At 40.1% G+C, this 18,383-nt stretch overlaps 1 protein-coding gene across 1 annotated transcript in view; it reads left to right on the top strand.

The window, feature by feature from the left end:
• Positions 1-18,383, top strand: part of GLI3 (GLI family zinc finger 3) — a 277,199-nt gene that overhangs the window by 156,911 nt on the left and 101,905 nt on the right. The window contains exon 4 of the mRNA XM_030933297.1: positions 6,632-6,737. Within this exon, the coding sequence (XP_030789157.1) occupies positions 6,632-6,737 (106 nt within the window). The remainder of the gene's footprint in view (positions 1-6,631; positions 6,738-18,383) is intronic.

Below are 18,383 nucleotides of genomic sequence, written 5' to 3'. Positions count from 1 at the left end.
TTAGAAATAGCTTAGTTTTTGTTGTTAATTAGTGTTTTATGTAAACTTGTATTTGTTTTACTTAATTTATAAGATAACTTCAATTTTCAAATGCTTAGCTACTGCTATTATTGCTAGATTTATGGTTAATTTCATCCATTTTCTTGAAATTTGTCTACTTGTTACAGGTTTTGCTAAAGGTAGATGAGATATCTCATTATTGATTGATGATTAATATGAACACTTTTACTATATTAAGTCAGTCACACAAGTTGGCATTTAAGGAAAGTGCATTGAAAATATTTGACGTACCTAGTGTTATCGCTTAAACAACACAATAAAGAAAAAGTTGATTTTTTTTCAAAATTAATAATTTCTGCAAATTACTTTATCATGGTACACTGGAATAGGGTTTGTCAACCTTTTCCCATAAAGGATAAGATAACAAATGTGTTAGGCCACGTGTTTTCTGTCTCAGCTGGTCAGCTCTGTTGTTGGTGTGGGAAAATAAAGCCATAGGCAATATGTAGGCAAATGAGTATGGCAGTATTCCAATAAAACTTTATTTACAAAGCAACCTAAGGGTCCATCATCAGATGAATGGATAAAGAAAATGTGGTACATATACACAGTGGAGTGCTATTCAGGCATAAAGGAGAATGAAATCCTATCATTTGCAACAGCATGGATGGAACTGTAGATCATAATGTTAAGTGAAATAAGCCAGGTGCAGAAGGAACTTGATCTCACTTATTTGTGGGACCTAAACATTAAAATGATTGAACTCAGAGAGATAGAGAATAGAAGGATGGTTACCAGAAGGTAAGAAGGATAGTGGGGATTGAGCAGGGAGTAGAAATGGTTAATAGGTACAAAAAAAAAAAAAAAAAAAAAAAAAAAAAAAAAAACAAGAAAGATTGAATAAGACCCAGTGTTTGTTAGCACAGCATGGTGACTATAGTCAAAAGCAATTTAATTGTACATTTTAAAATAACGAAGAGAGTATAATTGGATTGTTTATAGCACACATAATAAATGCTTGAGGTAATGGATACCCCATTTGCCCTGATATGATTGTTATGTGTTGCATGCCTGTGTCAAATTATCTCATGTGACCCATAAATATGTACATCTACAAAATTAAAAAAATTAAAAATAACTTTATTTACAAACACTGACCCACATGTGATAGTTTGCAGATTCCTGCTATAGCATATACTCTTCAAGTTAAGGCTCCTGCCATTGTGTAAAGTTACAAAAGAATAGATAATTAAAAAAAAAGATTCAGGGCATTTTTACAAGATTTCTAGAGTATGCTAGAACCATAGCTTCTTTAAACTTGCATTACCCTGTGGAAGATCGTATAAATAAGATGTCTCATTCTGATGACTCTGGAGGAGTTTCTAACCCCATGTGATATGCTTGTGAGACCAGAAAAAAGATTTCTAGTGCTCCATGAGGTGATGCTGTGAGGATCCTGCCCAGCAAGTCCACAGCAGGGCCCTGTGGGGTAGCACTCCTTAGATTCCACTCACAGTAGATCATGGCGGGCCACAGACTGCCTTGCTCAAAACGTGTTGCTCTAGACTCTCCTTGTTAGGTTACCTGGGGTGTCCTCAGAGGGTGGATCAGCTCATTTCTGGTGCCATGTCATCCATAGGCAGGAATTGCAAGGTTGTCTGAGTTAGTAAGTCAGTCTGGGTCTTGGAGTCAGTCCAAATGGCCTCCCACAGTGCACTGAGCCCTGGAAAAAGGTCTTGCAGGCACGAGGATGATGACTGGAGAAGCTCCATGGTGGGAAGAGACAGTGATGAGGCCTGGGCTTCCTCTCTACTATCTCACTAGAGTGAGTTCTTGGCAGTCGGATCTCTCATTCTCTCTCTCCCGCTCTCTCCCTCTCCCGCTTGAAACATTTCACTTTATAGAAGCTGGATGGTGATTTTGGTTGTAGCATAGCGGATGCTGTTTAATGATATTTCTGCTAATGGCAGATGATTGAATGAGTTTGAGGGAACTGGCCATTCCTACAGGCAGGACTAACTCCAATGACAGAAAATCATCTCTAGCTCAGATGTCGAGTAAATTCCAAGGCCAGTGTACAGACGACTTCAGTATTTAAATCATCCATGAGGACTTCTGCACTTGGCAGTTTACTCTTGCACTGTTTCCTGGGCACTTTCAGACCATTCAAGTATCATTTGGTGAATTACTCCTTCAGGGCACTAACTGAGAGACTTTGATCTCTCTTTTTTAATCTGCAGTTTTTGTATGTAAATTTCAAACCTTAAAAGACAGTTTCCCAGGATGGCATCCAAGAGATCTTATAGCCTGAGGATACTAAAACTATTTCTTGGGAGAAGGATGCAACTAGAGATAAATCTCCAAGTGTCTTTCTCAGTTATTCTCTGGCTACAGGTTTTATGATCAACCCAGGCTGTTGTGAAGAGACCTAAAAATCAATGCCTCTCATTTCTAATGAGATCCTTAATGCCCAACATGATGACAGCCAGTGTGAAATGGAATACTGACAACTCTACCCAGCACAAATACTTTTGCTATGCATTTCAATTTAAACATGTGTCAAGCCAATTACATAGTTATAGGGTTTAAAGACTATTCCACTCAAGCCTGGGAGAGTACACACTCTTCAAATCTCTGTTTAGTGTAAGAGGACTCGGGCACAATAGTCACACCTCTCGCAGGTCTGTAATAAATCATCTTTGCAACCATAAGCATGTACAGTTGACTGCTTACCACTGCTCCGCAGACCCACCCCCACCTGGAAGAATTTTAATTCCCTCAGTAAAATTGATTCCACCAGTTCTGCACATTATTCTCCCTGTCTTCCATTTAGCCCGTTAGTTTGCTGACAGTAGAGTACACAGCACTTAGCAGCTGGTTTGTGGAGCCATCAGTCAGGAAATTGTATGATAAATAGGAGGTAGCCAGGTTTCGTGGCACTTCCTTCTGCTTCAGCAGTTTTCGCCTGACTTTGGAGAAGTCATCATGTGGTGTTTTGTCAAGGGGCAGGGCAGGAGATGGCTGCGGCGCAGTAACTTATTACACATACGCTTGAGTTATGATGCGTCACAGCTGCGCTGCTCATGTGTAAATAATAAACCGTGAGCCGGGTAATTATGGCGGCTCTGGCGACAGGGGCCTGTTCTTGTCATGTGGGTTTTCTTGGACAGCTTTTTGGGCCAGTGATGGAATATGCCGCTGAGCCACATAGAAACGACAAACCTAGACGCCAGCGAGGCAAGTAGTCAACGTTTGAGGATTCAGGAGCATTTTTCGAGAAACATGTTAGGATTAATATCATGGGATGCCACGTATGTTACAGGACATGCCCATACTGCTTTTCATTCTTCATTTATCCTGTTAAGCTGTAGTCGAGCACATCTTGAATTGGAAGAGGGGTGTTCCATTGCATTTTCCCAGAAAGTGGCTTCAGAGGTGTGATTTCTACTAATAACCAACACAAGGTATAATTGTCCACACAGCCTTCTGCAATCCAGGAGAAGTTATTTTAAATTTAATCAAGAGGGGAAACGTAGAAACAGTGAGACACTTAAACCAAAACCAGATGTCTTTGGTCAAATCAGATCATATCCATTAATTTTCTGTTCTTTATTTAAACATAATTCTTGAATGCAGAATTCATAAATTTTCTTGGGACATAAATAAACATTTGGTGCAAACAGTGTTATAAGACGCATCACCTACTTTCAGTCAGAATTAACTTTTAAATTCACAGAACACTGTGGACTCAACAGTGAGAAATGACTACTTAGTACCCCAGTAATTGTGTTTTATGTTTTCCTCTCAAATTTGTTGTTGCAGTGCTAGGTCATTTTCTCCTTTATTCTGAAAGCTGGAGAGAGGGTGAGAGAGAGAAAATTTAAATCCTGAAAGAATAATTTCTTGAAAATGAGAAGATGGCAGTGTCTTTTAAATGTGCGTGATAGCATTGTAGGTTTTCCTTGAGGAAGAGAATTTTATACTTGTTGGGTATACGCTTTTGATTTTATAGGATTAACTGGTTGGTCTTCCCTCCATACACATAATCACTGCAACAATTATAAACACTCATATAAAAGATCGTGACTGTTACTTCGGGGGTATATGAGGCATACATTAAATGTGGAATAAATTCACACATTTTGAGCAAAAAACGTGGTTTTGTACTTTGTCATAATTCATAGGTGCACCCACATAGAGAAAACCAGATACGGTTGACACCCACTTATCTGGTGGAGAGAATTTCATCATGCAGAACACAGCCAAGAGCCATGAAATAAAGAAGTGAAAATACCTTCCAACTCTGACATAGTTGTCAGTGTCCCTCAAAACAACCGCATAAACTGGTGCATGTGCGATGCCCTGAGGAGGTGGGTAAGACTTTATGAATGCTGAATTCACACCCCATTCTAGTAAGTTTATTTCTCTGATTGCCAAGAGCAGATGATGTGTGTTAAGTAAGAAGTCTGCAGGGGGCATGCATGTTTGCATCGGCAGCAATAGCTGAAAGGTGTGGAAGAGAAAGAAGAGCCACTCCCATATTTCATGGCCATCCACCCTCACGTGGATTTGAATCTGATTGATTTGGGTTTGTTTAAAAGTTTAAAATCAGTAAACATCCACTAGTATATGTCAGGCTTTCAAAAACGAGTGCAAAAGATGACCCCACTTGATTTTATGTTTTAAGAAGGATTTCAAAGGAATTTCCTTTGAAAATGGTTAAATGAGATAGAATGTTGGGCTCTACAGAGGGTGACTTTTTATTGTCAAGATGGCTGAGCTATGTGCAGCAATGAAGCTGCCAACATTGCTGAATAAACATTCAACTTAAATTTTCAAACTTAGCAAATCAACGGTCACAGAAATAACGGTCACAAAGTACAGTGAATCACTGACATTTTCAGTAAAATAGTCCTCTGGGAAGTTTTCTAGATTCTAGATCTGGTGGTAAACTAAAGAATTACAGCTTCGGGTCCTTCCCTGGTAGACCACAGAGCTTCTATGAATGCTATACTCATCATTTTTTACTCTTACTGGATTTTTTTCTTCATAAACAGAGTCTTAGATTCTTGAAGGCAGCAGGGACAAAATCAAAACAAGGGAAGTAATGTACTATAGCTTTAAAAACAGATTTGTTGTGCTTATATTCTAGTAGTTGCTTGTTGAAGAAAATTTGGAAAACAGAGAAATGGATAGGGAAGAAAATCAAAACCACCTGAATTCAACATTACACACATCTAATAATCATCCATTTCCACCCAGTTGGGACGGTGGTGTTGCCGACCTCAGGGGATGCAGCTGACTTCAGGGGGTGCAGCCACCTCTTAATCTGTGTGTTTGGCATGGCCTCGCAGCCTCCCGCACCCCGTGGAGATGCTCTGTGCATTCTTAGGTGGTCAATCAGAACCTGTCCGCGGAGAGAGGGCTCCCTTTGGAATTGCCTTTAGAGACTGCTACCCTCAGCACCAGGGCGAAATAACTGGAAGCCGTTCTGAGGCTTGTTGGTGTACACATCAACCCTCAGCAGTGTTGGCTCTGGGCAGGCTCCCAGCATGACCAGTGTGGACCCGTCACATTTGAAGAATTTGCTGTCGTGTTTAGTCTCATAGCCATGGAGTCAAACCTCTGGGTTTTGGACCCCTTCATTTTGCTTCTTGAAACTTGGAAAAACCTTGACTCATCAGTCCTGCTTCTAATTATAAAATCTGTTAAAACTCTCTTCAGTTTTTACAGTGAATCACTATTTTTTTTTAAATAAAAGTTTATTTTCAGAGACAATGGGTGTAAGTTACTAGGAATAAGTGGGGGTGGGAGAGCTATTTTTAAGGAAGGGCACACACCCAGCAGCTCAGGAACCCAGAGCGTTGGACTGGGGAAAGGCGGAAGCAGGAGGGGACCTGGGTCCAAGATGAATGTTAACACTACCTTGGGAGGAATTCCCTGAGTTTGGCTCTAGATCTCTCGCTGTTGAGTGTGAGTGGGTCAGCTTTATCTCTTCCAGGCAGGCTGCACAGTATTTCTCTGGACCGTACATAGATTTGCTGTCTTTGTGTGGGGACTATGGAGGCCTAGCCCAGGCCAAGAAGGAGGGGAATATGTACTTAATTTTAAAAAAAAGAAACATATGCTTGTGTGTATATATCAGCCACAGATTCTAGGGAGCCTTTCCACTCTTAAAAGTATGATGAGCATGGGAGAAATGAAACTAGTATTTGTATTACAATGTCTTTGTTTAAAACTTAACTTGACAATGTAGTTTTATTTTTCAAATAAGTGTGTTCTACTCTGTTCCCCTTGGCTTTGTGGCTCCCTTCAGCCCTTCTCCTCTAGTCAGCCTATCTTTCAAGATAGGGAGCCTGTGTTGTTCCTCTGTTTCTTGCTTTCCTGTCTGGGTTTGAGCTGCAGTCAATCCCAGGCTCTACCTTCTCAGGTAGGTGCAGGCACTACTTACTCAGTCATACTGCTGCAGTACCTCACAGAACCTCTTCACTAACCTTAAAGAGTTCTTCTACAAATTCTTAGATTAAGTGTAAGTAGTGAAGTTATAATAGTATAGCAGTGTTGCTTTGTGAATTGGAATGCTATTTGAAAGTGTTCATTTGATATAGATTGGGCTCCCTCTTTTTTTCAGACCCTCCTCATCTTTTCCCTGCCTTCCATCCTCCTGTACCAATTGATGCCAGACATCATGAGGGCCGTTACCATTACGATCCGTCTCCGATTCCTCCATTGCATATGTAAGTATTAACACTTTCCTTGTTAATGAAATGGAATGAGATACTGGCTTTTACCATCTCAGGACTTTTTGTTAACGGCACGTCCACTGGGCTTTGAAGATGTGATAGAAGTGTAAGATTTACTTTTGAAATACAGCAAGCCTATCTGTTCTTGGATTCACTGAAGTAAATCCCTGCTGTTTCTTGAGGAATGCCTGTCACACTAGGTAGTCAAGTATTTCCTATATATTTTGCTGACGTGTGTTCTGTGGGCTGTAAATACTAAATTAAAAAGTAAAAACCTAATGGAAAGTTACCACTCAGAATATGTATTTGGTTGACATTAGGTTTGAAGTTTTTTATGTTCAAATTTCTGTAACACGAAAGTCCTGTTCTGGGGATCACAAGGAATTTGTAATGAAATTTTTAGTGGTAAATTTTCATAGCCCCTATGTAAGTACACCAAAAGTCACTTGATTGATGGGAATGTCACCCAAACAAAATGGCAAATGTAATCGAGCACATGGTTTACAGAAAGATAAAAGGAAAGAATGCTAGTGATAACATACTTTAGAAAAGGAAAAAGGAATCTCTTGGAAATAAATACCATCTAACTTGGTTTGGAGGAAATAAAGGATGGTGGAGTTGCAAAGTAAAACAGTATTCTTTTGTAGTACTATCCAGGAAACTGTCATGTACTATAATAAGGGGAGCCACTCTCTGGGATGGGCTGTCCCTTGCTAACGGCCTTGATATATACATTTAGTCATGTCTAATAATCACCCTTTATTTGGAGACAGTAAAGTTAGAAAAGCACAAATAATACTTTGAAGAATAATGCTGGTTATTCAGATGGTAGATTGCATCTCCATGGCTATTAGTTACAGCTGTGTAATTACATATTATGCCAAAGAAAAATGAAGTTGTTTTAAAACAAGTCCTCCTCTGTGAACAGAATTAATTGATATTAACAATCCTAACTACATGCCCAAGTACACATATAATATTTTACCAACAGTTTTTTGGATCCATCTCCCATTAGTGAATTGTAATTTCAGAGCAGATTTGCCTGGAGGTAAGTAATAAATCTGTGTTGCAGACTTCTATAAGCATTAAAGGAGAAGTGGGTATTTATAGAGAGAGAATGCAGAAACTTGTGACTTATTCTTTGACTTTTCACTGGAACACAAGTAAGTATTTACAGGGTTCTGAAGCCTGCTAAAAATACCATCTAATGAAACCAGGAGGCCAATTTAAAATTCCCTATACAAAGGGAAGGAAATTCCTAGTTCAGCCTGAAACATGACATGTAATTCACCCCGTTATACGGAGGTTTTATGGTACAGATGTGACCACATGGATCTCAGATGAGGATCTGCCCCATGGTTCAGTGCATGCAAGGGCCAGACAGGCCTTGGAGACATGGATCACTAATTCCTCCCAGACTGGAGCCTTTGTGATGTAGTTAATTTAGGTCAGATTTTCTACGGAATTTTGGAGGTCTTCATTCTTTCAGAAATGATGTTCTAGAGCAATTTTTAAAAATGAGTTTATATTACTCCTCTGCATTCTGCCTTGTAAATAAATGCAAATATGAATTTATCAATAAAAATCCCAAGTCTTTGTTCTATGGCAGAATATAACAGTAAGCCCTCCTGTAGCCTCCACTGTGTGTTCTAGGCCCTGCTTACTGACCTGCATTGGCCCATGGTGATAACATCACAAGACAAGATGGGTCACATCCAGACCATCCTCGTAGGCAGATTTGGGGGAGTCACATTTCAGGTGTACTGCTGAGCTGGGTTTTCTTTGGATTTCAGTTCTTCCTGCTTTTTTTAGCCAAGCTTTGGATACTTTAGTAGCATCTGACTAAATCGTTCTCTAGCAGCCTAAATATATAATTATCAAAAAGATTGATAATGGAAAGCTGGTAGATAATCCTGAGCCTCAAAAGAGAAGTCCTGGAAGATTCCAAGAGGGAATATCATTGCTGCAGGCACAGAGAATGGTGAGCTTATGGGTTTGTGGCCTCCTGGGACTGCCTGGTTTTGGTGCGTCCTGGCAGGGCCCTGGGTGGATTCTATAGGTGCTTCTATAATTATGCTATGCTTACTGAAGTGGGCCCAAGGAAGCTGGGGCATGTCACGCACCTGTGTATTTGTGACTGACATTCTCTCTGCATTGGTCTAATTGGCTTTCCCTCTCTGCATGGTGAACTCCTGCTTATATTCATCCTCAAGGCCCCTAATTTAAGGGTCGTCCCGGAGACTGTTTTTGTAGCACCTTGCGTGTAGCTTTCTTGTGATGCTTTTCCTCTTCCTTGGTGATTTATTGTTAACAGTCACTGCACCCTGCTAGTTTCATGGGTAGTGCCCAGCACTTGGTCAGGCATTTTGTAAAAGATGCTCAGTGGACACTCACATTGACCCAATCTGAGAGACGGTGAAGGAGCAGTCAGAGAGCTCGAATTCCTGTTCTTGTGTTGCCATTCACTTGTGCTGTGGACTCTGGCCACTGCCCTTTGCATGTGTTGGTTTCATTACATGGAGATAAAGCTGTCTGCTGTACCCAGCTCTTCAGATCACAGGGGGAGAGTTCAATGAAATAATGTTCATGTAAGTACTCTGAAAAGCACAGAGCTCTATCTAAACAAATGCTGAAAGTGGGCATTCCAGGCAGTGGGGGACATGAAAAATACTGGGAGTTTCTATTCTGCCCTTGCTCAGTTGTGAGTCCCTGGGTTGCTCTTGCACCTTCTGAGGTATGATAAGTAGACTCCTGTGATCACCTTCAAAGTGGAGGCTAATCGAGGCAAATGTGGCTTGGTTATAGAAATCTTAAAAGCACGTATTTGCTGAGGGATGAATCAGTTACCTAGGAAAGTAAAATCATTTTATCCAAAACTTGAATTCCAAACTGTTTGCTATATAATTGTCTTGTGGAAAATGAGATCAAGTGAAGAGTACTAAGTTTTTGCAATAGATATTTTTAATTATAAGGAGACAAAATTTGGAGATATTCTCATTTTGTACACCCAATTGTTCTTCTGGTGCCAGCTTTAAGAACTAAATTACGAGTCTCCTAAAAACAAGGATTTCTGTTGATGGAAATGCCGACAGATCTCTGTTTAGAAGAAGAACAGGCGCTTCTATAATTATGCTATCATATCCTATCATTAAAGATTCTATTGAAAGAGGTTTATAAATTGCTCCTCTTTTTAGATAAACCACCCTATATTAAGGCATCAACGATATGGTGCAGAATTAAATTAAAATCTCATAAAATGAAATATGTTTCGTATTAGCTGTTTGACACTTAATTTGCCTCTGAATGAGTAGAGGAAATCACAAATTAACCTGCCTTTGTTTTTCCAACCATGGCTTATTAGGTGTTAGAACAACTGCAATTACAGACTAATAATAACCACTAAGCCTTATAAATATGTACGGAAATACGTCAGTCTGTGTTAAAGAACCCAGTTTGTGAAATGGAATGCCTTCAGCTTGCCCTGCTTATTCTTACAGTGTTACCCACAGTTTATGGTTAGGCAGTGTAGAATGAGTATAGAAACTTGAATGAATTCAAATACAGCACTAGAAATAATTTATAATTTATTGGCATTTTGTTTCTTAACTTAAAATCATGAATTTAGACTCAGAACTTCTAAGTAGGACCTGCAATATAAGTATTATTATTCTCTGAGTTGTCACGTAAAGGTTGTTATAAAATGTACAATTCCTGCATTGCATTTGTTTAATTCAAGTAATTTGAAAATTAAGAAACACTGGATATGAGGAATCTTCCTGTTTCCTCGCAAAGTTATTCTCCACTGAATTCACCAGGTCTTAGGCCCAGTAAACAACTGGAATGTTGCTCTCTCTCTCCCTCTCTCTCAAATCCTTTGAGAGACTTATTAAGCTAGATTGCAAGAAGTATAGTGTTTTAGAAAAAACATCAGAGTGAGTCTACTTTATTACTGAGATTATTTTGTGTGCTAATGAAAAAGCCTGAATTTGTACACACATAGTCATATTTTATGTATATATTTTTACTTCTTGGTCTCCTCTGTATTTCCTGCCTTGCATTGTTGACATCAGGGCTTTTCCTTCCCTAACTGAGGAGACACTATTCTATTCTATGGGAACAAATGATGCCTGCTAGGCTAAAAATAAGTACTAATTTTTAAAATTTCACTTGGGAATGTAGGCAATTGGTATATTACAGCCTCCTACCCCAGAATACAATTGCATTGTCAAGTGACTACTTTCCACAGTAATAATTAAAGTACTTTCTCTCTTGCATTTTGAGTGTGTGTTTTTTGTTTTTTAGTGTTAGAACTCAATTAAGCATGCTTCCTTTTTAAAAGTAGGCATGGTGTATTTGTAGAAATCCAAATTATAAAGTAGCTTTAAATTCCAATTTGATTTCATTCATTTTGGATTTTTCTTGGGAAAAAGAAATTTAGCCCTTACGTACAACCTTTCTGAGCCAAGGTTTTCTAATTTATGGACCAGTATGAATTGAATTTCGAACTGTCTTTATGTTTCATACTGAGATCTGCAATTCATTTTCCAAAGCTGGGTCCTTGGTTACTAATCCATTGCAATAATTAAGCCCCACCGATCTTCTTGCCAGTCGAGCTGTGAGCTGCTCTTGCTTTGTGCCGTGGAGTACTGCACCCCAAGCCAGCTCACATAGAGGCTGTTGCATTTCACCATCCACTTTACTAATCCACTTTCGAAAACCAGCTTTTCTGTCTTAGGGAAAATGAGCACTCACGTTCTGTTCCGTACGTCAGCCCTTTTTTTTTTTCTTTGTTGAGTCAATGTGGCTCTTTCCAAGGCTGCCTGACACTCCCTGGAATTGTTCCACCTAAGAAAAGAGAGCTGTTCTTCCCACTAAAAGTGGCCCACCTCCCTTCACCTTGGGGAAAGGACTCAGTACATGAAGATCATTAATATCAGCTGTGAAATAGAGTGCACTGGAAATAGGTAAGGCCTCGCCCCCGTAATTATGGCTGCCTGTTAGGGATGAGAGCAGGGAGATGAGAGGCAAGTTTGGCATATGAATAAATACATTTCTTCCCAGAGAGAAAAAGCTCTAAGAAAAGATATCATTATGGTAAAAGCTTAGAGAAGGAAATAGTAAGTAGATGACCAGGGCTGCTACTGAGTTCCCCTCCCCCAAATTTAGCACGTTGCTTGTCCTGGTATTATCTTTACTGAGAACTCACATACTATCCCAAAGGAGCCTCTTCAGTCTAGCTACTTACTTAAAACACGATATTGGGCCTGTGCAGGCAATAGTGATTTCATTCGTTGCATTCTCAGGGAAGTTTCCAGTAAAATATGGAGATTTAGTAAAACCTTATATTTGGGAGCATAACTAGTTTGGAATATTTTAATAGTGTAACTTAGAATTAACAAAGGAAAGTTCTTTTTCCCCCCAGTGTTTGTGCTTTACCATAAACATTATTCAGACTGGTAAAGTGTAATGACATATCAAATTGCAAACTCTAGCAAATCCTGTAGCAAACCCTAACACACTCCCCACCCTCTCCCCAAAAAAGGAAAAGAAAACGTGAACTAAATTATAATTACATCTCTCAGGGTGAAAACTATCTGTGTATTTCTTTGCATTTGCTAGGCTGAGCCCATGCTCTACATATGGTAGCTCCTAAATAAATATTATTTTTAATGATGATAAAAATAATAGGTCACTGCTATTACCATCATTTTTCTTTTGTTTTTGTTTGAGTGTATCACCTCATAACAAGCTAGGATTCAAAAAACAAAAGCTTAGTGACTACTTTTAATAGAAGAGATTCTATTAATAGGAGCTATTGCCGGGCGCGGTGGCTCAAGCCTGTAATCCCAGCACTTTGGGAGGCCGAGACGGGCGGATCACGAGGTCAGGAGATCGAGACCATCCTGGCTAACACGGTGAAACCCCGTCTCTACTAAAAACTACGAAAAACTAGCCGGGCGACGTGGTGGCGCCTGTAGTCCCAGCTACTCGGGAGGCTGAGGCAGGAGAATGGCGTGAACCCGGGAGGCGGAGCTTGCAGTGAGCTGAGATCCGGCCACTGCACTCCAGACTGGGCGACAGCGAGACTCCAAAAAAAAAAAAAAAAAAAAAAAATAGTAGCTATTGCCATGTCAGATGCTCTCCACTGTCAAACGAATTTCCTGATATTAAAGCAGTTACTGGTCCCCTTATACGACTGAGTACTATTTAATGTATGGATGCTTTCCTGACCCTACACATGGAAATAAAATGAATGAAATTAGCCATCTTAAATTAACAATTTAAGAAGACCATAGCAATATCAAAGATAAGGGCAAAAAAGAGATGAATAGGCAATTCAGGTGAAAAAATATATAATCATGACCATAGCTGACATTTTTGAGTACTTACTATAGGCTAAGCACAATATTAAAGACTTTATGTAGTCATCTCCTATAATATTTATAACAATTCTATGCTGGAGTTATTAGTCTCATTTTAAAGTATGGACACCTTGACACAGAGAAGTTACCCAGCTTACAAGTAGGTAGTGCCATTGTGTTAACCCATTCGTCAGACTCCACACCCCTTGCTCCGGACTTCCATGCCTTGCTAGAGAAAATGAAGACCACAGACTTGGCTGCTGTAGTTCTACTTCCTGGATGAGCACAACTATTTCTAACAGCACCTAATAGGAAGTTTTCAGTGTTACTGGCTGTCATTGTCTTCTGCAGATTCCGAAGGTAGAAATACAGCAGTGTGGGAAGAGCCATAAAAAGCCACGTTCAGGCCCTTTGACCTAATATGCCTGTCAAGTAACCCAAAAATGAGATGCTTATCAGTCTTTGGTACTGTAGAATGTATGACACTAAACAGAACGGTTTACATATTCAGCCACAGGAGTGGTTTGGTAAATTGTGATTCATCAGCTGGGTGGAGTATTGACCAATACTTAATCACATTTGAGAAGACTCTTTTAGAACATGAGTAGATGATAATTAGTGATTATAGTGGTAAACCCAATAGAAGGGAAGCTATGTTAGATCACAATGTGTATCTGCCTGGAGCCTTCTTCCTTCAGATACCTATGACTTGCCTACTCCCTTCATACATTTCCCTGCTCAGTTTCTCCTTCTCAGAGAGGTCTTCTAGGAACAAACGTTTAAAACAGGGATTGGCAAACTATGGCCTTCTGAGCCAAATATGGTTCGTGGCCTGTTTTTGTCAATAAAGTTTTATTGGAACACAGTGACATTCCTTATTTAGTATTATCTGTGGCAGCTTTAGCAATACAAGGGCAGAGTTGAGTAACTGTGACAGAGAATATGACCTGGAATGCCTGAAAGATAGTTTGCCAACCCTTGGTCTAAAATAACACCCCTTCTCCATCCTCACTCTGTACTTCTTTCTCTTATTGATTTTTCTCTTTTTTATGAGCAATGTCATGTGTCATGTTTTCTACTTTTATGCTTTTCTACTGCTGTTCTTCACATTTTTCACTGCATATCATGTCAAATCAAAAAATAAATGTCTTATTATTTGGTTATCATTTCTCATGATTAACTGAAAAAGTTTAAGACCTGCCTAATTTTCAAGAACTATCTTAGGCCACCTACATACATAGTTTCCTCAGAGTTAGGAAAAGATGGTTGAGTTTCAATTCCTAAACTTTTAAAATTCTGATGAGCAGGCACATAAATCCAGATCCACCGATACACACTTTTACTTTGCATTAAGAAAATACAACAAAACAGATAAATTGTACTCAAAAGGCATATACTCCTTTCTGTTTTGCAGTATTTCTAATGACTGAAATATTGAATTCGGTCCTCAGTTGCAGAGAAAGCAGGCCCTAATTATAGTGTATATTCAGAGAGTCTGAGCCCCAGCTTCTTGGATAAAATTCCTGTGTTCTTTGTGCTGCGCTCAGCAGCACGGTCCAGGAGCAGATATTGACTGAGGCATTCACGTTCACTGAACCGGAAGCCGCCGACTCTATAGAGGCTGCTGTCAAACCTGTTGCGGGGGCCTGGGAGGTACTGAGCTGTAACAGACTTTTTTCTTTGAGTACAATGCTTCCACTCATGTTAAGCCTGGCTTCAAAGAAAACAGAAATTTACTGTCGTCATTTTATTTATTTTTTTTAAATATGTGTTTGAGAAAATTGAACTTTAACAGAATTTGTCCCGATGGAAAGACACTTTGAGGTTAGTTTTATATGATGAATACTGCCCAAACTGAAGCTGCCTGCAGCCTTTCCTATGTGGCCGTCTCTCCCTCACTTAGGTAACAGAGCCCCACTTTTTTCACCTAAACAAAGACATGCCATTTCCTATAGCCACACTGCAAGCTGAGTTCATTTCAGACCTTTCCTTGAGGGAACAAAGGCGGGTGACACAGGGCTGCCTGTCACTCATTGTTATTGTGGCATCCCCATCCCTGCCCCAGGGAAAATCATACATCAGAAAATAAATGTTAGCAGATATGTTTCCAGGAACCTGCTTGCTAACTTTCTGAATATGAAGTAACAGATTAGCGAGATTTTTGCATCTTCAGTGATCCAAGTAAACTAAGCACACTAAAAGGAAATAGGAGGAGAGAGGTGGATTTTGAAACTCATCCTCGGAGTTCTGAGAAAAAGTAGGAATGTTTTTGCAGATAGCTATACTGAAACAAATTTGAAAAATACAATCTTGGCCACTTTTAGTTTAGATGTGGACTTGTAAAAGCAGACCAGAGCAGAAATGGGCATGATTTTGTTGCAGTTCAGTAAAAATTAACAAGTTACGTAACTTACTGGCCTGTGTTTACCTCCAGTGCTGACCTAGCTAATTTGGTGACAATGCCTCAATTTTTACAACTCTGTATTGAAAAACATCAAGTGCGATGCTAGAAATATACTCTGCTTCTTTTATGTGTGTCTACACGCGTGTGAAGGAAGAAAATAATGCAGGGAGGCCGGGCGCGGTGGCTCAAGCCTGTAATCCCAGCACTTTGGGAGGCCGAGACGGGAGGATCACGAGGTCAGGAGATCGAGACCGTCCTGGCTAACACGGTGAAACCCCGTCTCTACTAAAAAATACAAAAAAATAGCCGGGCGAGGTGGCGGGCGCCTGTAGTCCCAGCTACTCGGGAGTCTGAGGCAGGAGAATGGCGTAAACCCGGGAGGCGGAGCTTGCAGTGAGCTGAGAGCCGGCCACTGCACTCCAGCCTGGGCGGCAGAGCCAGACTCCGTCTCAAAAAAAAAAAAAAAAAAAGAAAGAAAATAATGCAGGGAGAATGGTCAGAGTGGCAGGAACTGCCTTAGAGCATGTGAGTGTATTTCCAGTAAAGATAAAAGTGAGAGTCTGTGACCCAAAGCCATAGGTTTTCTAAAATCCCATCACCTAATATTTTGGCATATGCGGCATCTCACATGTTTATAAGTGACAGATACTTAAAACTTTCTTACGCAATACAGGGAGGTTACAGATTCACTAAAAGCAAGTTCTCAGTTGGGACTCTTAGAGGGAATAGAAGCCCAGCCCCAGACTGAAAATCTGAACTAATATCAAAATGAATTGTGTGAAATGTGTGTACAGTTGCCCTTGAAGGCATTCTCTTTTTTTAAGGCTATTTTTTTTTTTTTTTAAAGGTTCTCCCATACAGAGTCCCTCGTTGCCTGGAAGCACCTGTAAATTGTTCCTAAGGAGCCCTGTGCATACCATGGCCAAGTCTAGTATGGCCTAGGTAGCCAGCGCCCAGCCTAAGGGACTTAGGTTAACTGGGCACAGTAAATGATTCCCTCAGGCCTGACAAGGTTAATATGTCTTTCATAACCTGAGAACAAGTCACATGTGAAACAGAAAAACTGCCGATATTCTTCTAAATACATTCAAATAGTATCCAAATACTGCCAAGTTCACCATAAGTGAATAGTATCTCTATCATCTGATGGGGTGGAAGGAGAGGGAAGCTCTAGGAGTTAAATGAATTGCCTCATTTACAAAACAAATCACCAAACCATGTTGCTAGAATATGCTTTACATTTTTAAGACAGCATGGAAATAAACATTTCCAGTTTACTAAAATGCTTCTTGCCTCTGTTCAAAGTAATCTCTGGTTCCCCCACAGAGTAAAATCTCCGTATTCCTAGCACCCATTGTCATCAACATACACTACGCACACCAAGGAAAGTTTTCGGGAACAAATTTAGAATTCTAAGTCAGTAACATGAGCAATCAGACCTCTAAAGGTGACTCTGATTTTTCATATGCTATTTGCCAGGGATATAACAGATAAATAGTAGAATTATGTTGGGTTATGTTCATACTTTTGTTACCTGCCATGTTGTATTGATTTATTTAAAGTAAGCATTTTATATTTTTTTTATATATCTTCACTATGTTACTATATATGCGTATGTGCCTATACAGTGCTCACTTCTGTCTGTGTTCCTTGTAGTGCTGTAAGCCTGTCCTTGGGATTAGTCAGCCAAAGACAGCATGGTCTTCCATCTTGAAGGAAGTTGTCAAGAGGGGGAAAAGAAGGTCAGCCTCAAGTATTTTAATCTTGTTTTAATGATCAAAGTCATTTCAGAGCTGCAGTGATACATGTAGTCATTGGATTGAAGGAAGAATAGTCCAAGTCAAAAGTCCAGTGGAAACAGAAGAGTGAGGCTGGTGCTGTGAGCAGAGGTGCAGCCTTTTTCAGATAGCCATGCTAGACTCCATTCTCGCAATTGAATAGCTGCACTGTTGTGGATGTTGTATACTATATGTGAGAGAGAATTTTCCAAGTTTAAATCCTTGAGCACTTCTGGAGTCTCTCTTCATCCTCTGGAATGTGGGGAGCAGGCTGTGGGGATCTGACCCAGGAGGTGGGTACACTTCCAAAGGCCTTTTCGTGATCTGAAGTGAGATCCAGAGATGTACTGCACCATATTTAATTTGTGTTAACCTCCCCACCTTTCCCCATCTTTTAACAGAGACAAACAGGACTTTTTAGTTACTTAGGTTATTAATGGTGGTGATTTCTGTGTTTGTTGGAGGAGGGAGTTGAGTTGGAAGTTGGGAGTTGTGGAAGTTGAATTGGAAGGAGTGAAAATTAGAGTCCACCCCCTTCCCCCGAGTGTATTGGAGAGAAGCATCCTTCCTTGGTCTGTTTGCTTTGCAAGGGTGTCCTTTGATGAGGTCTTTGTCCTAGGCACCCACTGAAGTCTCAGTGTACTCAAGCTTTAGAAAAGCCTATTGGCCCTTCTTTGTTTTCTTTGTTGAACTGTTTATTTTGCTTTCTTCCCATGAGGTTCCCTGGCCTTGCTCTGACAACGCTTTTCTGCATGAATTACATTCCTCCGAGCCACAAGTCTCCTAATTCTTCCAGTCCATTTGATTCCGGCCTGTGTGATTAGTCCATGGCTTCGATCCGCTGTGGGTCTCTGCCAAGCGGAGTGCTTGCTAAGTGCCCCTAACGTGGAGACCTAAAGACATTTTTTAACCTCATTAGTGAGGAGAGTAGTGCTTCATTCTAGTTTAATAACATGGCTACTCTTGAATCATTACTAGCCTTAAAATCAGTGAAGGAGGCTACTGAGTCATTTGGTTTTCTTTCAGTGTGAATAAGGCTATTGAAGGAGGGTAGTTCAGGTGTTACACTCAAGCCCAAGTTAGTAACATAAATTAT

Source organism: Rhinopithecus roxellana, chromosome 6, assembly GCF_007565055.1.
Source record: "Rhinopithecus roxellana isolate Shanxi Qingling chromosome 6, ASM756505v1, whole genome shotgun sequence".
NCBI lineage: Eukaryota > Metazoa > Chordata > Mammalia > Primates > Cercopithecidae > Rhinopithecus > Rhinopithecus roxellana.
Note: the sequence above shows the minus strand (reverse complement) of the source record. Positions and strands in the feature narration are given on the sequence as shown.